Here is a 23,960-nt window from a genome sequence, read left to right on the forward strand (position 1 = left end):
GGAGGCAAGAAGCCGACAGCAAGTGTTTCCTTAAACTTTCATTTTCTTCCTAAAAGCTGAATAATAAAGATAAGAGAAAGGTCACCTTGCCAAGGATACAGCATGAGAAATAGCACTGGGAAAGTCAAAATTTGACCTGAAATAAAATTCCAGTAATGTGAATATATGCCTACGACAAAAAAAAAAAAAAAAAAAAAAAAAAAAAGGAAAATTTCATTTCATACGTATCTGTTTCAAGCTTTATTTCTTCCCTCTAATAACAATGATATTTTACAGTTTTTGTTATAGGAAGCTCTAATAGATTTGTAAGATACATTACATGTATAACTGGAAGCAATCACACATCACAAATACTGCTTACTCATTAGAAGGATTCCTGTTATACAGATGGCTCTGATTCAAGCTTACTGATATTCCCAATTTCACTGCAGTCTAACTGCTTTTGTAATTTACTTTACAAACGTGTCTACTACACTTCATTATACAATTCACAATCCTTTGATCTCCAAAAGAAATTCTACCTGGAAAAAACTCCTTCAGAACCATTAAAGAATCATACCATTGGGTCCTAAAACCTGATTGGGATTAGTCATTTCTCAAATTCTACGAATATTATATTTTTTTGTAATAAAAAATGCTGAGATTATTACTAAAACCAACATCATAGGCAATGTTTCTACCACTGCTTTGTTTAAGCCAGTGAAATGAAACCATGTCTTATAACTTACATGCCCAGCCTTCTAGTGGCTTCTTTGAAATTGTGAGTTCATCTCAGCAAAGAAGTGATTTAGTTTGCTTGTAATTATTACCATGCCTTTCTAAATAACTATTTCAAAAAAATGAATCTACTTCTCAAAATATGAATGCAGAAAAGTAACATCTAAGCTGTAGACTTCCTCTTCTTCCACTGAGAGAGCACAGGGAACAAGAAGTGCTGGGCAGTACAATATTAAATTCCTCCCACCTTGATGATGGGCACATAATGAGAGCAGGGCTTGCATCTGCCTTTTGTACAACAGCACAAATGAAGAGTGACCCCGGCAAGGAGAGAGCTGAGCTTCAATCTCTACTAAATCCAGGAGTGTGTCACGGTCTACCTGAACAGGAACACATCCCAACCTTCTTCATATTGAGCCCCTGTGCCACTGGAAATCCAAGAGTCATGATGCTCAAAGCAACCAGGCAAAACCAAAGTTAGATACTGAGATGGAAAGAACACACACTGAAGTTCTGGAAACTGTATCTAACTAGAAAGAGCAGCTTGTCAGAGGATGGCATGTGGAAATCAGGTGCACAGAAAGGCCCAGACAAATAAACCCTGAAAAACTTTACTTGTGCTCTTTAGTTATCCTGATAGTATAGTTATTTCCTAGCTTTGGTAAGTTTGGTTTAAACAATTTTGGAAAAATTACATTGCTGTGGATTTGCTACCCAAAGCCAAGCTTCTCTGAGAAACCTTGTTAAAAAGAGCTCCATACACACATATTCTGTTTTGCATTCACTGGTTTTTTTACCTTTCTATCTTACGAAACAAGATTATATTTATTAATGTAAAAAAATAGGGCATGTACAGTGTCATTTTTCATAACATTTACAGACACATCTATACACTTCTGCTTGAAAACAATCAGAATATGTATTCTGATACTTTCAATTTGCAACTACGCGTAATACAGTAATTTAACAATTTCTATTCACAGCATGCCAGTGTTGCTCAAACACCTACATTTAGCTAGTCAGCCAAAAATCCTGCTAATTGTTCCAATTGAGCATAAAATTTGTTGGCAATTTTGTTCGAAACAAATAATATATTTCTATCCAAGCAATTTCTGTAGTTATCTCATTATGCGGTACATGTGCAAAGTAAATTTTGTGAAGTTGAAGGACACAGTTTTCTTAAAAAAAACAACAACAAAAAACAACCCAAATAAGAACTAAACTAACTGGATTCACAGGTCCTACAGCTCAGAGGTGAATCAGCAGAGCCTTTACCTTCAAGACATGTTAGCATGAAATATCAGGAGACCAGCTTGGAAGTATACAAATCTTGTATCCATCACATTCAACACATTCTTATAATGCCTGGGCAATGAAGATAAATTGACTCAACAGAAATAGGTAATCATACAAGAGAATTCAAAGATTTAAAATGTGTTTTCTGTAAGTTTAGAGACTGCATACATTCCAGAATCAATCCAGAATTCTAAAAACATTCATTTAAGAATTCTGTCAAATGTCAACAATTTTAACAATTACCATTGAGTATTTATGGTAAAAAATACCTTAATAATGCCTTCACATGGTATCATAGAAGAATCTTCAAGAATCCTTTGCAAATGAGAAAAGAAAGGTTTGAAGGTAGGATTTAAAGTAACTCAATCGTTTAGGGAAAAGAAAAATTTCCAGATGAATAGGACTGAGGGAATGAGCAGAAGAGAATGTAGTGAGACAAGGTCAAAATGTAGCACAAGACAACAGAGTTCTTGAAACACTGTTCAGCAAATTTAGTATAACCCTCGAGTAACACAGAAAAAAAAAAAACAGAAATAGAGATCCAATATGTATTCTTCAGTGTCAGGCGTATCACCCAACTACATTACTTTGAGATCTAGTAGTTTAGTATGTATGGATTTTGAAAGGCTATAAAAATGCTGTGGCTAAGATAAAAAAAATAATTATATAATGAATACAGACTTTAAGGAGAAAAGTTGAAGCAGTTCCAGAATGAGTTGGAGATCACATTAAGCAAACACGCAGTCATGGAGAAACTTAACAGTGTCTGATCTTGCAAGAAAACTGAATCAATGAAGGTAACTGCAGAACTGAAGGGAAGGGTCAGAAACATTCAGTAACAGAAAACTAACAGTGCAATGAAGGCAATTAAGGTCTTCAAACAACAGAAATGGAAAATGTTCAGAGATTTTGCAGAAGGAAGAGCTAGGTGGCGATCAGGTTCATAATAAAGGCAGAGCTGAGAGGAGAGTAGCTAATGTAGTCATACATCATTTCTGAGAACTGTTTGTCCAACCTGTTCTAAAAGACGATAAAGGAAATTACATAACCTCTCCAGGCAATCGCTTCCAGTGATTCCGTTTTATTATGAGAAGCTTTTCCCGATATTAAGCCTAAACCTCGTCTACTACAATTTAAGTCCATCACACCTTTGCTGCCTACAGTGCACAGAACGAAAAGGTTATTGCTCTCCTGATTGCTACTAACATTTTGCATATTTGAAGGTTATTATTTTGTCTCTTTTCAATAGTCTACCCAATTCCCTGGGTTCTGATTGCTCACATTGTTCTGATCTAGATTCTCTCTCCTCCATTGCAGTGCCACAGACTGGACACAGTACTTAGGCAAAGTCTTCCCAATACTAAGCAGACCTCAGCTTACAGACACATCATATGGATGATACAGACTTGGAATTAATACAGGGTAAAAAAAACTTTACTAAGAAATAAAAAGAAAGTGAGAATTAAACTCAGAAGTGAGAGCTCTAATAACAACAGCTTTTCACATGCATATCCAAAGTATTCTAATTTACAAAAGAAACAATGCACCCTTAGTTTCTGAATGACGACAAAAAGAAGTAAGAGGGTAGATGTCTCTAAGTGACATTTATGCTCCCCTGAGTCCACCTATGGCTTTTGTAGGCCCCAGAATCAATCAGAATAACCTGCAATTTGTTCTATGTGATTGCTGTTGAAATGGCTCACAAGCTGCATCTATATTTGATACTGCACCTTCCCCAGCACTAATCATATAGGCAGAAACAGACTGATTAGCCAGAAAAATTATCCATCCCTATCCAAGAGAATGTCTACTTTACCCAAAAGATAGTGTGGGATAACTTCTAGTAATCACATTGTAACAACAAAGAATAACCAGATCTATTAATATTTTATACAAAATTAATAATACAATTTTATATAATTAGTATATTCTTTGAAGTTCTTGAAGTTCAACTTTCCAATCAGGCTGTATGAACAACACTTGAAACTTTGTAAATTATATAGCATGACTTTTTAAATAAGCAAAAAATGCAACTATTATGGTCTTTGATAGCACCTCTTGCCAAATATGCAGTGGCTTTATGCTCAGTGAAAACACAATGACCATTCTAAGGACAATTTCATCACTGTCTTCAATAAGTTATTATTTTCTTACAATGAGGCTTAATTTGTACTGAGTCTAAAATTGGGAACTGAGAATATCAATGGCAATCTGAATTGGTAAGAGTCTGTTCCTTGATCTTAGACATTATGTCAACAACACAATGAAAGCTGAATGCTGACAAAGCATACAACTAGTTTCATTTTGTACAAAATAGTGAAGTATGCTTAGGCTGCAGTTTCAAAGAGTACTCATTGAATTATTCAAATTAAACAAGAAAACGAACACAACTTAACTGGATTTATTTATACAGCAAGCTAAATAGTCCTGACAATTTATTGGCCGGTGAAACCAGCGACACAGCTTATTAGTATAGGCTTCAATTACCCAAACTCCACAAAACCCTGGTACAGGATTTTAATGTGTTTTAATAAGTCACTCTGATTTCCAGTAGCCAGTCTTGGCATAATGATAGCTGCTGGTTTTGGTGCATAACTTCCAATTCTGTAACTCAAATAAATGAGAAAGAATCACAGAACTGCAGAACTACAGGGATTGGAAAGGACCTCTAGAGATCACTGAGTCCAATCCCCTCCTAAAGCAGGTTCCCTACAGATGGTCACAGAGGAAGGCATCCAGACAGGTCTTGAATATCTCTGACGGAGACTCGGATGAGCTTTGCTTATAGTTTTCAGAATTGCCTGAAATGCAAAACTTGTTTAATGTACCATAAATATTTCTTGCTGCTTACTGGAGAGAGAAGGCCAGATTTTATCTGAATTTCCAAATCCTTATGGTTAACTTACCTTTTCAGAAGTAGAGATCAATCTAACATCTGTGACAGTTCTACAAGAAATGCAGTAACTTGATGGAAAAAGAAATGATTGAAAGGATTTCTACATGTTTTTCTGCAGAAATAACTTATAAACAACATTGATTTGAAAAAAAATTATAATCCCAGTCATACTGTGTAGATATCAAATGTATGATCAAATGAGCAAATCTGTATTTGGTTCCCATGCAGACAGCAATGTAACTGTCTTTACTCCAGCAGATGTAGCACAGTAAATACTGCTTTTCAGAGACTTAGCATAATGGTACATTAGAGTTCACAGTAGTGTCTACCTTATCTCACAAGTTTGATGAAAGAATCTGTCCCTGTTTATTTTCAGAATAATATATGGGCTACGAGTGAGCTGAAAAGTAGCCAGAAGTTAGGCAAAACAGGACAGGAGAAAAATTCTTTTCACTTAACATACAGATTAACTAAAATGACTGGCAGCAGCACAGTGGAAGTGAATCTTCAAACGTGATTTTATATTTGAGAGAAAAAAAAAAAAAGGTTCCTTACAGGAGGAGTAGAATATGAAGACAGCCTAAATGATATACTGAACAGCAAAAAGCAGCCATGTCCAGAAAAAGAAGAAATGAAAGAAATAAAAAATGTTTTGACACTGAGGGCACTGCGTGGAAATATGTATCATGTCTATTGATGTAAGATGCTACTTTAATCTTTTATGATTCCAGTACTGAAAAGCACTGAAAAAATATGGTGGTATCACAAAATATCACAATATTATCAAACTCTGAACAGAGAGCTTTTGATGTTTCCTTTCTCTGTTCTTTAACAGCCTGTGCTACCTGAAACTGTGAGCAGCGGGACCTTAGGAATTCCTTTTTTTCTTTACCTCCCTTGGATATCAACCACTTCGCTATACTCCTCCCTTCCCCTTCTCTTCTTGGAATCTGGAGGCTCGCTGCCCACCTGACTCCCTTGCCTCTCCTTAATTGGAGTAACTTTAGGGTAAGTAGGGAAATGACATCTCAATGAAAGCAGATTAAGATGCAAATTGGGGCTGCCATAAGTAAAACAGGACTTTTTTTCTCCAAATTAGGGCACAAGATTAGTATCATAAATATCAAGCCACAACAAGAAGTACTGCTTCGTACATTTAGAATTAGGATACTACTGTAATATCAATATTTTTAGCATATGTGGTTCATGTGATGCCAAAAGTGAAGGAGGACAAGGGAAAATCTAAGTTTGATTTCTTCTATGTTAAGTTTAAGCTGACACTAAGATATTTGAGTGTTGATATAAGACCAACATGACAGAATGGATGACAACACAGGACTTGTTAATGTCACGTTATAAAACAGTTGCACAGAAAGGCAGCCTGAAGAGGTAAAGAATGGATGCATAATATTACTTAAATTGGGAAGAACAAAGGCTATTGCCAGAGTCTGAAAACCCACTCAGACATCAGGAAACAGAAGGAATATGATGCAGATGAATGTTTTTTTGAAGGAGTTATTATCAGAATGCTGTCATTTTGTTGGCAAAATATTAAGAAAGATAGGCTGGCTCCTAAAGACTACAAAGTAAAAAGAGAGCCCAAAATAAAAAAATTTCAGAGCTTCTCTGTGGTCTTCAAGATTTTATTTTAGCCTGTTGAAAATTGCAGCTAACTCAAAATAGACCCAAAAACCATCAGTTGTAATATAAGTACCTAAAGTAGGTGTATTTTAAGTACAGTATAATTTTATTACATTTTTCTAGAACACAGTTTCCAAACACTAGGTAAAAAGTACCTTACTACTGCAAAATAAAACTCTATAGTAAAACAATTGCCCTAGATATTCAGAAAAAAAAGGCAATAAATAAGAAGAGCTAGCCAAAGTGGCCGAATGAAATTACCATATAGGTAGTCATATGAATATTGACAAGTAACAGACCATCAGTATTAATGTGGAACACCAGCTGTACAAAACCGGCGTCGCATAAGCCAGATGTGTGTAATAGTTCAGTGACATTGCGCTGTGCTCAAAGGACCCATGGATCAGTACAATGCAAATAAAAATATATTAGTTACATCCAAAGAAATGGTGAGTAACAAACACCATCAAAGAAATGATGTGAGGAGCCACAGTGCCCCCCCATTAACAGTGAAAACCCTGGTATATCAGTGCAAGATCCCCACAGTGCCAGAGGAACATTTGGAAGGGAGTTAGTGCATATTGCTCATTTTTGCTGAAAGACCTCTAACTTCAAATAATCTCAATGGACATCAGATATCTAAGGATTATAAAAACAATTTTATGATTCCTACTTAATACAGCAAAGAAAAGTTATAGCTACGGCATGTTAATATTTTGCTTAAGCACTGTATCCAGAAAATACTTGTGTGATCCAAATTCCCTTCAGCTGAAACAAGATCTGAGATTGAAAAACAGAATGGCAACTATGGTTTCTAGTGTCCTTTTGCAGATTCAGGATAGACCTGGATTAGAAGCTCAGTACAGCACTTTCTTGCAGAATATACTTGAAAAGCCAATCCATATTCTGAATCACACTCATTTAATGCTCAGCACAATGTTTCATTTTGATATAGATCACTATGTTGTAATTTCAAGGATATTTTGCATGGCCTCTATTCAGTGCATAACCGTATATTAATTAGTTTAAAAAAAAAAAACAACAACCCTATGTTTACTGAATACTAAGCAATTACTAGAAAAATGCTTAGTCTAGGAAGAAATAGCTAACAAAAACTGTAAAATAAAATTAAAATATTTTAGCATCTCCTTCTTTTAGTGCTAAATAAAAGATACTAGAGAAGAAAACATGGCAATTAACTTGTGATGTTTACTTCTAAAGTTTAATTAAATAATCAGTATGTACAGAATTAGTTTGGACGCCTCAGCTCCCACTCATTGCCTCCCTCAGAAAAGACAACAGAGAAAATGTTCTCAAATGTCAGCACAGTAACAAAGAAAACACATTCCAAAAAGTTAACTTTTAACTACAGTGTACTTTGTCCTCAGTCTGGGGAGCTGGAGAGATCTTCTGCTCCAAGATAAAAGGAGACAGAGGTATGGTGAGTAACGGGGATGAGTTTTTTGTCCAAAAATGACAAAGCTTCTTCAAAGAGATACGGCATTTTTATGCACGATCTAATCCAAGTATTTAAAAGATATCAGCAAGAATAATTCTGATTGCTTCCTCTACAGGAGCAGGACAGAGCCTCAATTTGATAAGTACTCAAGAGTTGATACTTTTTTTTTTCTGCTATGAATCTGTTTTTCACATTGCTCACTTCTCCATGAACCTTAGAGATTTGATAGAGTATATTTAATCTTCAATTGAAAGAGGCTATTGAGAAAAGTAAGAGAAGCTTTGAATTTAAGAGGAATTGGCAGCAATGAAAAGAAAAGTACAATCTTGAAAGATTTCAGAGCTATCACACCTCATTCTCAGGTCCCACCATAAATAAGATGCAGTAATAACTGTAAACACAATATTGTAAATAAAAGTAAAGGAATGGAGGATTACCATCTACCAAAAGACCAACTTAGATTAGATATTCATTATTATCCGCATATTGTAATTCTCCTTCTATTTTCAGGTGAAACTTCCAGAATCCATTTCATGCATTATTACTCTATTCCAATATTACATTGCCATGCATATTATTATTTCTCTTTCAATGGTCTGCAATTGCAATAAAAGAATGCAGTAATGTAGCCATTACCTACAAATGACAATATGCAGCATACTCAGTGTTCTTTAAATCTGTACATATAAAACACTGAAATGCTACTCACAGCTGCTTTATTTATTTATTTGTTTGTTTGCTGCAATCTCTGCTAATTAAGATAGATGTTAACTAGGGGGCACTGTGTACTCAAAGGACCGAGCATGAGGTTTGATTCCTCCTGCATCTTGCATTCCTCCAGCTCACATCCATCACGGAAGGAGCGCCAGGTGAGCTGACTGTCACTCCAGCCGAGGCTAATAGATTCTCCAGTGGCTTTTGTTACAGCTCATGTCATGCTATTAAAACTATGCACCTTGAAAATGGCATAACATATGTAGCTGAGACTTGTCAGCTCCAGGTAATCAGACACTGCTTGGTTTCAAAAGCAGATGCAGATGAGACTAGCAATATGAATATGCAAATCACAATGGTCCCTTGTCAGCACCAGTGTTCCTACCTCTAATGGCCCTCGTAGAAAGTCTGTTTGCTCAGCTCCTACTTCCAGTGCTACATCGACAGAAGCAAAGGGGCGGCTGGCCATCTGCTGTCGCTCCCGCATAAGTTGCTGATGGGGAAAAGATGTTTTAACAAAACATTAAAAAGTGCACCAAATATTATGCTTCCCTACTATACCTCCCGTTACAACATAAGAATGCAAATAGCATGCAAATACTCATATTTTTAATATTAAAGGGAGAAATTTACACCAAATGATCATCATCTGTATTTACATGAGGACTGAGCCTGGAGGGTTTATGTTGTCTACAGTCTTTCAGCTTGAGCTCTGATGAAATCTCCAAAAGAAAGTTCCCCTAGCTGGCTGTTCATTCAAAATAACTTTGCTATTTGTGCAAGCTGGAAACAGATATGCAAAATGGTTGGTATAAATAGTTGAAGTCTAATTTCACTGATAAAGCATGCATCAGATCACTTGCCAAGAAAAAGCCCACTTGGCCTTCAAATTTTCATACTTTACTACTAAACCAGATGGAGCTAATAGTGTCAGGACTCATCATTTTATACGGCATCATTCCTGCAGTTACTTAAATTTGAAGAATAATGTGTTAGTATTGGAAAGATTGCATCAGTATATGTGAATATGATCAGTTATGCTCACAGAGCCTGTATAATCCCTTCCAATCATACCAGCATGCACAGAAATCCCAAGCAAAACCACAAAACTAACTCATATTTCTTCCTCAATCTGTAATTATAATGCTTATTAAACCATGATGAATAAAAATGATGACCAGCAGTAGATATTACAGATCTTACTCCACTGGTTCAGTGCAACTAATAAAAGCATTATTAAATATTTAAAGTGAATGAGTCATGCAATTAAAGTTGTGTGCTCCTTCAACTGAACAGGATGTCACAGCATCTTGAAAAGACAAAATGCTTACAAAAATGTTTTATTAGAAAATAACTCAGTTTCATTTTCTTCATTTTTTTCTCCTTATTGTTTATCTGGAAAGCTTAAAACATTAGAACCTGGCATTTGAATGTAAATGACACTTGCACTGTGACACACTGCTCATAAAACCCTTCGAAACAGTAAAGGGTATACAAACAAATATTTCTGGCAGCTTACTAATAAACACTCTTGATTTAAGGCCTATGACACAACAACAACCTCATTTTGTAATACCTCTCATGTATTTTTTTCTCCACTTGCATTTTTACATCATCTTTAGAAATCTAAAGAAGCACTCAGACCATTAAAATCAAAACAGTTCCGTATTCTCCTAACTCATATCCAGTATACTCCCAAGGCTCTTTTTTCATAGCCATGCTCTGAATCTTTCAGCAGGCAACCGCACCAATGGGTCCCCAGTACATCATACCGAGGGGATAACTGAGATGTCTGCGAGTGAAGAATAAATGAAAGCCTATTTTGAGTATCTAGATGGTTATAAATTAATTTTTTAGCCTTCCATTTAAAAATGAAGCTGATGGTTTCTGGTTTGCATCAGTGCTGATTTGTACCAAAACCAATATCTTTGTATATTTACGGACAGAAAGAACTGCTATGGCTCCCATGTCTCACCAGCAACTTGATAAACACCACAAAACCTTAAAGTATAAAAATACTGAGTTGCTAAATGATAAAATTACTGTATCTAGCTCCTTTTCTTCCTAAAATAGCAAGAATGAAAGAAAACAATGTTATTAGAGCAGTCCTACCATATGGACCTCATTACAGTACTGTATGCCTACAGAGCTATTGGCAAACGCATACTTTTTAATGGGAAGCCAGACATCGCTTTAAACAAATAGAACTGCTTGGAAAAAGTAGTTAATTGAGCAGAATAATGTATGCTCCAAATGCACAAATGTTTATTTAAAAGATTTAGTCGATACAGAACATAAAGGAATGAGTATTTTAGATGCTCTTATTTTTTGAAGGTTAGAAGTTTTCTTCACCTCTGCTTTTAGCCATTCATTCAGTAAAACATTCTCATTCACAAGGCAGTTGCTGAAATTTTGATACTCTGTCATGTACGAATAGTACTATGATGATTAATACTATGAAGATTCTTAATTAGTTCTGTAAACAAAAGTGAAAATTTTCAAATGTTCAGCTACCCATGAAGCGCTTCTGAGTTTGGCAGCTGAGCACTTGCACATCAAAAAAAAAGGGCTCTACTCAAAATACTGCTTCTTTCTGCTCAGCATTTTTAAGGTCCTAGTAAGGTGCAGAGGAGAAATAGAAAATAAGAGGGAACAAGGAGAAAAGCAGTAAGATATTACGATGTTTAAAATCAGATTTGTGAATAGAAAAGGTCACTAACTCACAGCTGTTCATGTATCAAGACTGGGACAAACAAAAAGTTCCAATTAAAGAAAATTGTGTGAGTATGAGTATGCTACCACAGGTGGCATTCGGTATGAAAACCCCTGCACCAGCTCCATACTGGTTTCACAAAGCCCATACAGGTATGAGGAGATTCCTGTCATTCACCTGATAGGGCAGAAAATAGGGAAACTCCAAGATTTTATTTACACACGGGTACTATATGAACAGTGAAGGAACTCTTCCTTACCTGTTTCTCAACAGCCAGAGATGAAAAAACACACAGACTGCATCACAGGTAAGGTATAATAAACATGGGATAGCAGAAATTGGAACTACATGGATTTTGTGTATATATATAAATATCCAAAATATTGCTGCACTTAAAACTCATGCAAAAAAAAAAAAAAAAAGGTTCTTCAGTAGCGGGAAAATATTCACTTGGAGACAGACAGTAGATGGACATTAGCATCATATAATATAATCATAATTTTAAAGTCCAAGAATATTGATGAGATTTGGTTTATAGGCATCTCATTTATTTTCCAACAATTTCAGAGTATTAATTTTAAAATTAATTCATATTCTGTTATAGAGCTTATCTCAAGTATAAAATAGTATTTGTCATCAGTGAGGAAGAAGATATTACAATAGTATAAATTACCAATTTCTAACTCAAAACTCATGTAATTCAAGAACATTTCTTAAAAAAAACACTGTTTTGGAATAGCTAGTTCGTGGAAATATATATTTCACTTGACTTTCTGTGGATATGTGGATGTCTTTGCCAGTAGCTTATGTTAAATTTTAGCTCTGGTTTGCCAGTCAAATAAGTAAGATAGGACAGGACAGGATAGGATACAATACAACACAATACAATACCATACAGTACCATACAATGCAATGCAATACAATACAATACAATACAGTATGATGACATATTATGACCAGTTTCCCCATCTAAAAATATGTCACAGGGAAATATTTGCCTGGGTATACAATTACATTTTACTGTTGGTCAGAACTTCTCTGACAAATGCATTTTGAAGAGAATTAAAATGTTCCACAGAATCTTCTGTGAGAAAATGCATTACTTGCAAAGTTCTTTTTAAGAATAAATGTTTCATTTGAAATTATTACTGAAAAAAGCATTAGATGGTTAAGAACTAAGACAGGTGTACTTTGCTGGACAGTAACAGACATTCTTGAGAGACTGATAGATTGGGATAGCTGAAGAGGAGGAGACCATTTTTGCCATAAGCAGATGAATAGAAAAGCCTTTTCAAAGATCCTTCTGAAGTGGATGAAAGGGTAGCTATCATTTTAGCAATAGCACAGTTCTACCTAGGTTTTCATCCTTCACATCCCAGATTTTTTTTCTTTTTTTTTTTCCTTAGAAGCATAATTACTACAAGCATTACATCCAGTCATGAGTTACTCTGGCAAGATGAGTACTCAAAATGTTGAAGAACAGTGATTCTACAATCTTTCTTGGCAACTTGTTAGTGACACAGTTTTTCCAAATATCTAATCTGAAATTCCTATTCTGCTTACTCATCACTCAGCTCTGACTCGCCTTCTGTTTCTCTGCTGTCAAATGCAGATGCAAATAACACCAAATAGCTACAACAAAAGCATGAAAATGCCCTGTGCTAGGTGAGATTTCAAGGAAAACTGATGGCAATATAAAAAATATCAAAACATCAATGATAGTTGAATTAACTAATTTATGGCCAAATCGCATTTGACAAACTTCAGGGGTAAAAACAAGTATGTAAAGGGACAGTCCTGCAAAAACAGACATTCTCTATAAGCCATGCAACTCACTCATATTCCTGAGGTATTTTATTGCCATATCTAATCAACAGAAGTAACTTAAATGGGTTTAATGAGCATACAAATCTGACTGGAGTATGGGCATAATAGTTAGAATTTAATTATCCTCAAAATTCATAAATTCTCATTTTCAAACTGGATTGTACATAGTGATAATTCAGCATGGCTCTGATTTTTTGCTTTAATTTGCACAAAGAGTGCTTTCTCTGTAACTTTACTCGTTGAAGCTATTGGTGTTACAAATCTCTTCAGATTAAATGAGCTATTTACATAGCTGGAAAGGAAAGAAATTTCTCATTTACATGTTGAATGACCTACCTGGTTAATTTCCAAATCTGCTGATTTCACTGGAATAGTGCATCGCAGTCATTAAACTATTTTACTTTTGAAGTGAAATAAGCTCACCATTCCATTATCGCAGGAGATATGGTGATTTTAAGAAGTTAACAAAAGATACCAGAGGAAACCAAGCAGCAGGAATAACCATGCTCATGACAGCAGTGGTAGTTTTACAGTCTAGATTCACTCATTCTCTTCAACACGAACTTCCTAAATGACCCTGGTCACTTGCCTTCCATGTGCCTCATTTCCCAGCCTGCTAAGTAGAAGTGCTCTGACCCAAGAGTGCATTCAGGTAGGAAATGAGATATTACAAAGACGGCTGTAGACTAACATGCTATTTGCACTGCAAAATAGACTCTGCAGAAAGTTACTAAGATATCAGGGCCTATTCCATGCCACTTTCAAAATTGTCTGAAGAAAAAGTGCTTTCAGGTGTGTGCAATGTGTGTCTTGAGAAGAAAAGGAGAGGAGTTATACTTCTCGTCCTAGCATTGCACTGAATAAAATGAAGGGTTATTTAAACTAGACATAGTCTAGCAAACAATAGCTAAGACATACTTAAAATACAGTGTACACATCCCAAAAAATAACTGTTCCAAAAGGTCAAGTTTTTATGTATCCTTTTTGGAAACCAAATACCAGTTGTCTATAATTTCCCTTGAACAAATCAAAAACTGAGAAAAAAAGATGAGCCTGGAAAAGGTCATTTTGTTGCAAGATCCAAGGAACAGACTTTTTATGTACTGCACATTAGGAAGCAAAGAGCAAAACGTGAATCTGCTGTGACTTTAGGTTAAGGATATTTCTTGTTCTGGAATAGAATTCCCATCTCTGTAAGACTGCGAGTATAAAAAGCCGTGTATTACAATGGAAATGCCACGCTGGTTTATGCTCATTTGCAGGCATTTTTGTGGCTGGAGCCTCACATTACAATGAATTTCTGATCTACCCTTCAGCTATTTTCCCTAAGGATTAATTTGGCATATGAAGATTTTTTGGGATTGAAGAATCAATAATAAGCTCAAAATTCAATTCTATACCATAATTCACTGCTTTCAAATCTAAGAAGCGCTAAACAAGACCTAATCCCATGAATTCATGTTGTGCATTTATGTAGCTCTGTAACCATAATCATTTTAAAGGTTCGTCAAGACTTAAGTCTTTTTGCAGGCCTTGCTAACTCCAGCACTGTACTCTTCTTAATCAAATAGGCTTAGAAAATCCTTTCAGCAACCGTTATTATTTTGCTGGTAGCCAGCAGAGCCATTTTCAATTCACAGAAAGTTCTAAAAATACTTATTCAGCAAACTAATTCTGTGTACAAAGAAAAAGAGAACTGGATCCACTAATTATAAATGTTAAAATGTTTCCACATAAGACATTCTACTGAATTTGCCCAAGGACAGTTATTTATAAATGAATATATTAAAATATGTGTTTAAATTAATTATTTCAGAAAATGAAAGTGAGATTCAAGTACCATATTATGCAAACTACTCTTTGGAACTCTTTCATTTACAGTGATGTCACATAGGGAAATGCTTTTTAAAACGTCCTCTAAAGAATTATTAACACTGACAGTGTAGTACTTCAGTATAAAGTGTCATGTTTATAAGTGGAATAGACAGAATACGAAGCTACCTTACATCAAAAGATTTTCAGAAAAAGAATTGAGTACATCCTATTCATTTTATTAAGCTCCTGTTTTTGAAATGAGGCCTCATTAATATCATCTACTATTATCACAATGGTTAAAAATGGCTTCAGTCATTTACCTTACACAACTGATGTCAAGCTTACAATTCCCAGCTCTGAAATAAAGTTTTTGGCTGCTCCTATAGCAATTCAGATTTCCTTAAAGATAGTAAATATGATCTAATAAAGAAAACCGAGTATAAGTGGTACCAGATGAGATCAGCCTGTCCACCTCTGTGCATTAGTCCTACACCAAGGCAGGTTGCAGCGTGATTAAGATCTTTCCAGCAGATACAGAAGTTTCTAAGGAAGGCCCCAGTGATGAGGGTTCCACAGTCACTCCAGAATTCTGGACTGCCTGACAACCCCCGGGCCAGAAAGGTCTTTTCTAAAATCTAAATTAAATCTCCATGCTGACATTTAAGCCAATTGCTTCTTGTCCTGTCTGTATCCTGTCTGTAACGCTTTTCTCCTCTACAGGAGCTCTCTGTGAATTTGAAGCTTCCCTTCAATCCTCAACTTCAAACTACTATGGGGATACAAGTTTTTTCTCAGCACTTCTGCTCCCCTCCGTTTCAGTGCTCTGCTCTACATCTCCAGCTGCCTCCCACTCATTAAAAAGTGGAGACCCAGATCCTACACGGCAGAACAGAAGGCTCATCTCTCCAGCCTTACAGATCCTTTTGTTGATAGAATTATGCCAGCACCTTTGCCAAAATCCATTATAATTCCATCTCATTTTCTGAATATTCTTACCAAGGTTTTCACTTGGAAACCTTTCTGAAACTCATTTCCCCCTACATTTTTTTTCTGCAGATGCTTACATCCTCCTCAGAGCAGAATCTTTTATTTGCCAATTACAGAATGGTGGAACTGTAATTTTCCAGCTAGTTATTTCAGATTCTCCCATCTTCTTCTGTACAGATTGCAATTCCGTCCTACAATATGTTTGCACGCTCTCTTAGTTCAGTGATGCTACATTTGCAATAACCTTGATCAGAATCAGATCACAGCAGAATCCCACTTGATATCTCTTTTCCCATTCCACTCTGGACCACTTAGAATGAACTACCCTAAGCATACAGTTTTGCGTTATAATCCAAATGTGAATACTCCTTCTTCAGGTTGTTTATGAGAAAGTTATGTGAAACATTGTCAGAAGGAATGCTGTATCTCCCTTCCTTCTTCTCTAAAAGGTCTCCAGGTGCGTTGTATCAAGAAACCATTTTGGTTTGACATGATTTGTACTTAGCAAAACAACTTTGAATGTTACTCTCATCTTTGCTGTCTTCTAAATTCTTGCAGACTGTTTGAAGAAATTTTTATTTCAGTTCTTTCTTAAGAATTAGTAATAAATTATCTGCTCTCCAATTGCCCAGCCCTTGCCTTTCCTCTTTCTTTTCTAAGACGGAAATTGCAGTTGTCTCTTTCCGGCCTTACTGAAGCTCCTTAGTCTCAGAGAAAACCCCATCAGGCTCTGTGATCAGATCGGCACATTAGGCAGTTCCCTAAATATTCAGAATAAATATAACTTGGTTATCCAATCCAAAAATATTTAGCAAGAATTCTCTGCCTCATGTTTCTATACTACTCCCTTTCTCATTGCAGGTACTTAGAGGGCTTTGAAAAGGCTTTTATTCAAACATTGTTTAAAGACTCTTCCTAGCACAGAAGAAGTCAGAAAGATGGGGCGTATGTACTCTTACTTTAGAGATTGTCAAGTGCAAGACTAGTGTATATTCATTTGCAAATAATGCCAAGACAACAAAAAAGACAGGCAATGAATTTGTTTCCCATATAATGTTTCCCATTATAATGACCAAACTGAAATTCTGCCAATTTAGAAAAGGCTACAACCATTCCTGAACCCTGGCTCACACCATGATTTCAGGTCAAAATCTTAAGGTTTTTTCAGATGACTATAAATCCAACGTTTGTATTTATTTTTTCTTCATCGTTTCCTTTCCTTTATTTTTTTTTAATGAATTTGTAACAATTTTATGAATTTGTAGAAAAAATGAAGAAAGAAATAAAAACTGAGCAGGAAAAATCTTCTCAGGTACTACTTCAATAAAGGTGAAGTTTTCCTTTACCAGTTTTGTTGATTATCATTTTGTTAAAGGTGAAGTTTGTCTCCAATTCTTTACCACCATCTATTATTTGAGATTACTCATGCATTGATATAGTGACAATGTAAACGAAACATTGAAGTGCAGCATTCTTAGCAATTATACAGCATAAAGAACAAAGCACATTACCATTAAGGAAGGTAAACTGGTGATGTGAGTGACATCACAGTAAAGCCTTTAAATGCTTTCAAACTTTAATTCTTAAAGTACTAAGCTAAATAACCATCAATTTCACTGCCTTTCAAACGGGAACAAAAAGAGGTGCACTTTCCAGTACCCCTGCCAGCATCAGGATAGAAATGTCCTCATCTAAACTGGTCCTCAGTGAAAGGAGCTGTACGGCCTCACCACTGCAAGCCAAGCAGGCACGCCACACCATCTTGTGCTACTGTTTTGGCTGAGAAAAGCTCTTTTAGAGAACTCTTACAAAAGCTGGAGCTGCGTTACTTTCAGTTACACTAGGCATCAAGTTAACTGCCTCCCACTTCATTAAAAAAAAATAAGACTCATCCTGACACTGACAGCCTTTTCATTATAATAGTCCCATCCAAGATCAGCTCTAAAACTAGTATTTTTCACATCAACAACAATTACAATTCATCTGTAAAACCAGTTTTAAGTTACATCCAAGACCAGGAAGTATGAAAAAAGTCTGGTTGATCTGATTGTGCAGAAAGTCCTGTCCATCTGGCAGCTTCAGAGAGGAGGCATTTAGCTAATCAATGTAAAACGAGGACACCGATCTGAAATTTGGGTATTTGTCCAAATAAATATTCCAAACTTCACAGATTTGCTCACCATACCTAGCACCTTCAGGTCAGCAAAAACTTGGCACACACTGCTCATGGGAATGGCATGTGGCCATAGCCATCTCATTTTGTGCAGGGGAGTGAATGGCTTTGAAAGAGATGCAGTTCTGCTTTCTGACCAGAGTAATAATGCGAATTAAAGCAGCTCTCCTTTGTTCATGATGTTTATTAAATTGAGATAATTGATATAGCGGATGTGAGATTTTACACTCTTAATGGTGATTGCTCAAGAATAGCTAAAAAACAAATTGTTCACAAAGCTTTCAGCTCTGGCTACAGAACTAACAAGGCAACTGACTATCTCTTGCCTTTGAAAGAAAACAAGATGATTTACTCTGAGCTCAACTATATAGAACAGGAAAGTACTGAGAAAAGGAAACTGCTGAGGTAAGGAAGTCTGAAGCTTGCAATGTTTTAATGGAGAATTATTTTAGGAGTTGAGCTGCTGTCTAGAAAGCGACAGCTCTTGAAGGGACTAGAACCCGTCTAATCTCCTAAAATATTTAAACTTCATCAGAATTTTAGAAACTGAGGATTTTCAAGTATTAAATACCTAATTCTACAATCTAAAATTCAATTCTGGAATATAAAGCCCAATGCCAATTACAATAGATCATCCTAGCAACAAATGTATCACCAAAAGTCAAGTTGTTATTATCTTGATAGCAATAGTGTGCACATTCCAGCTGCAAACATGGAAATTGAACTTTTCTGGTAGTATCCCCAGAAGGGGTTGCACCAATCTTTCTTTGTACATACTCTGCGGATTAGACAAAACACTGTGAAAGAGTTAATCCCCTACCGGTGCCACAATGAGACTTTCTATATAGAAGTGGCAGAGAGTGTAAATCAAAGTTCTCTGGCATTTTGAGCTCCAGTCAGACTGTTTCAAGAGAGAGAAGTGGGGCGATTTAGAGTTCATCAATTATATCACATCAAATTAGCCTCCATCACAGGCTTCGCTCGACAGCTTTCATCTATTCTAATTTACAACAGAGAGGACAGCCAAGTACAGGATTGTGGCAATGACACCGTCAAAGGGAAGCACGGTAGTTCTGCTTCTCAAGAACGATAGGCTTTTCCACAAAGCAGCTTCAGCTGGGTCAGAATCTCCAGCCAGGTTTAGTTTCCTTCATTTGCTTTGCTCCTGACCTAAGGAAGCAATGTGCTAAACATCTTTTTAGCAGTCACAGCCTTTCTGCAGACGCTGCTCTCTATCTCTCAACATCATACAGTGATTTACCCTTGCAGGTAAATCCTTAAAATAGACAAGTCCAACACTACTGGAATGCCATTGTAACTGTATGTGGTAAGGACATAGGTTAGCTATTTTAAAGGAGAAGAGCTATCAGCAAATTTGCCTTCCAACTGACAGACTTTACATTTGAATTCGCCACAGTTATTTGAAGACACTGACAGTGCAGTAACATAAATTGCAGCAGAACAAAGAGAAGCATTTCAGAACCCTGCGTAGATACTATTTTACAAGAATTCATTCTTTTGCTGTGGATCTCATCATAAGCACTGTGCATCATTTAAATTGCAGTCCAGAGGCTTGGACGGATTCAGATGGAAACCAGGCCTTGTGCTGGCCTTCTGCATAGTGGTGAACTCACACAAGAAAGATGAAATGGCCTCCTTACTGTTTCTACCACAATAAATCCTCAGAGTCCAAAAGAGCTAAAAGACTATTTTCCATATAGCAACCAGTTTACTCCTAAAATAAACATTTTTTAAGACAGACAAATTAAAACAGACTTTTAAAAGTACACAGATTGCAATGATTACTTCACCAGGATGAACAGGCTTTAAAACTATACTTCCATCCTCTTCCATCACAGTTTCTGTGCATATCTGTACTATACGAACCAATTTTGTATCCGATTTTCTTCTAATATGGCCTGATTCCAAATGAAATATTGCAAGCTTTAGGCAAGTCAAGGTCATCTTTCCCTTTCCCATTACTTTACTCTTTCCCCAAGGTTTTCTCTGCTTGTAAGACTTTATTGTGAACTACTAATAAGCTTTTAATGGCAGTCTTCAAGTTGTTTTAATAGTTGTATCAGATTAAAATACTTAGGGACAAGTAAATTATCAGAGTTCCTGACTGCTAATTTTTAGGGACTCTCAGGTGATTTCAGTACTGGTAAATACTAGGTAAAAACATAGAAATAAGTTCATCTTTTACCTGGAATATGAATTTGTTCCTTCTTTTTATATGCAACTTTATAAAGCTTGCATAAAGAACAATTGAATACAACAAAACATACTCATGACTTTTCTCTTGCAAATCTGGAAACAGGACATTCTTGTTTCTTCCAAAATATTTCCCTTTCTGTGTGGCAATCTTTTACCTTCATGAGACGGTGCCATAAAATTGTTAGGAATGTGGACTTGTTTTCCACTGTTTGTTCCAGCTGGAGACATATTGGCTTAAAATGTCAGGGAACCTGCTAAGTGTTAATGGATTTTATACGGGCATCTGCTAAATGCTTTAAAGTTTACACCACCATAATATATGAGACAGCTGGAATTTCATTAATTGAAATTTATTTACCTAGAAAAAAAACAACAACATCCTTAATTGAGAGACAAAAGAAAACAAAGTTATTATCTGAGTCAAAGGTGCCATACATCTCCGTCATTCTTCTCAATAGACCTATATTTATCACAGTGCAGGCAAAGAAAGGACTCACTCTCGGGACTTCTAAAACAGAGCATGACAACTGTGATTTGCCTAATTAAATTTCCTTACTCATTTGGAGTTGAGGGAAATATGCTAGTATATATGCTCAAACACTCCAACCTAAAGTGCTTTGGTTTTGGTTTTGCTGGTTTTGCTTCATCCTGGGGCTGTGATAACCTAGTATCTGTTTTGGTTACTTTATCATGAACATGTAAAATGTTATATCTCAATCACACGAAATATTGCTCATCAGTTCCAATGGCTTCAGGTAACGACATCAGGAAATTAGAAAGATGTTTTTCCTTATCTGGTAAGATTAAATCACAGAACACAAGTTTTTAGTATCTTCTCAGCCACCAGGAAATCTTGCTTTGGTTGCTCAGTACAGTTATGCCTTATGTCACAACTGTAGGGAGTGCAGTGTTGAATATTCATTAAGAAATACCAGTTAGGAATCAGAGACCAGAAATAACATAGGCAGCTTGGAGAAGTTGGGTTATGGGTCTCACGTCATTTGTGATTTTTCTTACCGGCAACATTAAGTCTTACATTAAGAAAAGGTAGCAGGAAAGTCCAACAGAGGAGGCAAACTCCTTTATAAAGGAAAAGGAAGACTGAAGAACCATACTTAGTGGATTATTAAGGTCAGCATTATTAAATTTAGTATGTACACAGCCATAGGCAATTGTAGTTTTATCATGTCATTTATGTACCTATATGGCCATTTCTGAGGGTCAGTCACAATGCTTTGGTATGTAGCTCCAGAATGATCCTAAAAATAATATGGTTATAGTGTTACCCACCTGGATGCCTACCTGTGCAATTTGGTCTAGGGAGCCTACTCTGGCAGGGGGGTTGGACTAGATGATCTCTAGAGGTCCCTTCCAGCCCCTACAATTCTGTGATTCTGTGATTATTGCTTTTTCCAAACTTACACATGGTTCAAAATGCAAAGAAAGATATTGTCCCCACAGTTTATGTCAGTAGCATACTAAGACTACATAGCTGAAATACCCTGTAAAAAGACCTCAGCATGGGTTTTACAGTCTTGGTAATGCTCCAACACAAAGGTGAGCAAACATAACATCAGCAAATTGAGCTTCATACAGGGAAACCCTTATACCTACAAACCACTGATTGTAAAACTATAGACTTCCTAGAAAAGATAAAAATATTGAAAAAGCATTTGAATATTTGCCTTCATTTATAATTTTGCAGGATGTTGTTTCTCTTCCATTTCAATTTTAATGAAGGAATTCTATGACTTCAGTAGTAAAGATTTGCTTGCAGTTATATTTCATTGGCCTTTAAACTAACGTTCATTCATTCCTATCCTACAGGCAAACGCCATTTTTGAATTTCTCGGTCTTTGATGGAGGGAAGTTTTGACCTAATTCTCTGCAGCTTTAAAGGCAAAAGATGTCAATGATTTTCAAACATGACTTTTTAAATGCAAGTGCAGTAAAAAATGCTCCAATAAAATTAAGTAATGATAATGAATAGAAATAAATAAATTAAAACGCTGCAGATTAAAATATTTACTTTGAAAGTGGAACCGCTCACATCCCATAAATGCAATCTTCTGTTTATCATACTGACACGTCAGATGCAGTCTGGCTATATCAATCATGCAAGTTAAAATTATACCCATTATTCTGTATTATATAAAATGTTACCAGAGTCCTCAAGCTTTATTTTGAGAAAGGCAGAAATCTCTAAAATATGTAATTTAAAATGTATTCTCAGTTGTAGTCTTTATGCTGAAAACAAAACAGGTCCCAATGACCAGCTGAGTACCTGACCCTTTACATATATAACAAGATGACACGAACTATTATGCACAAAAAGAACAGTACTGAACTGTGAGATGCTGATAAGAGAAAAGACTACTGGTTTTACTCCAAGACTTTTTTTGCTAGTCTTGCTTAGGCCCTTTTCCATACAAACTGCAGGTCGGCAGCTGTGACTCAGCTGCACAAAGCACCTCTCATACTTTTGACTCCTGGGGCACTTCTTCTCCAGAAGCAAACTCATTTCATGTCACCTCAGCTGCCACTGGCACACTCACCAGCAGTGCAGAAGAATCAAGCTGTGATGGGATGAGATCTAGCACTCCCTGAGCACGTCATTTATTCTTGCAATGAAGCAACCCAAGTGGCTGGACCTATAGTTAACTGTATGTGAAAAGGACATATAATGCCACTACACCTGCACATAAATCATGTTTACCTTCCAAAGAGTAAACCTTCATGCAAAATCTTACTGTGTCATACATTCTGTTATGTCAGCTGCATTTCTCAAAGTAAATTTACTTATTTAAAAGAAAAGCCATCAGCAATGGTTCAGTAAATACAAATGGCTCAGTTCAAAATATTTTTTACTGTTTACATACATCTTCTAATAAAGGGTCCAACTCTTAGCCATATCAACAAGCCAAACTGCATACCAACTTGCCTTGAACACCTCAAACAAGTGGCCATTACCTGTGGGCACATTATTGTTTCTGCTAAAAACATACAAAAGCTTTGATGCAAATGTTTGCAGATGTGAACCACACACAGGACACTTGAGAGTCTCTTTAAATATCTGCCTGCTTTTCATACAGGTGTTGTGGGAGAGTTGCCTCTTTTTTTTTTTTCTTTAAAATTGAAGAAGCAGACATTTGCGTGCTGTGAGCCTAAAACTGCTCTTGCATAATAGAGAGTTTGGCTGCTATGCTTCTTAACGCAAAATGACATGGAACATTGTTTGCGACATACGGAAAAGATGAAACTATGCCCTAAGGCAAAATATTGTGAGCCATAATTATTCAATTATGATGTTTAAGATCACCCACAGTTGTGAGAGCACTGCATAAATGAGGCGTAATGAAGAGGGTTAGGCCAGGTCTGACATCTCACCCTTCTCTCTGATCACGTTGGCTTTGGGGATTTAATTCAGCTCTGTTGTATAGTTCCTTGTGGCTTATTATTATTTCTGTTTTAACATTAAACCAGAACATGTCTGAATTTTTAATGG

At 36.1% G+C, this 23,960-nt stretch overlaps 1 protein-coding gene across 4 annotated transcripts in view; it reads right to left on the reverse strand.

Annotated features, from left to right (window-relative positions):
- ATRNL1 (attractin like 1) overlaps window positions 1-23,960 on the reverse strand; it is a 432,638-nt gene that overhangs the window by 108,890 nt on the left and 299,788 nt on the right. For 3 of the 4 annotated variants that reach the window (XM_021399844.1, XM_021399845.1, XM_021399848.1), the window contains exon 27: window positions 9,109-9,216. The exons of the other annotated variant lie outside the window; for it this stretch is intronic. In XM_021399844.1, coding sequence (XP_021255519.1) covers window positions 9,109-9,216 — 108 coding nt within the window. The remainder of the gene's footprint in view (window positions 1-9,108; window positions 9,217-23,960) is intronic. 4 annotated transcript variants of the gene reach the window in all.

This window comes from Numida meleagris, chromosome 5, assembly GCF_002078875.1.
Source record: "Numida meleagris isolate 19003 breed g44 Domestic line chromosome 5, NumMel1.0, whole genome shotgun sequence".
In the NCBI taxonomy this organism is placed as follows: Eukaryota; Metazoa; Chordata; class Aves; order Galliformes; family Numididae; genus Numida; species Numida meleagris.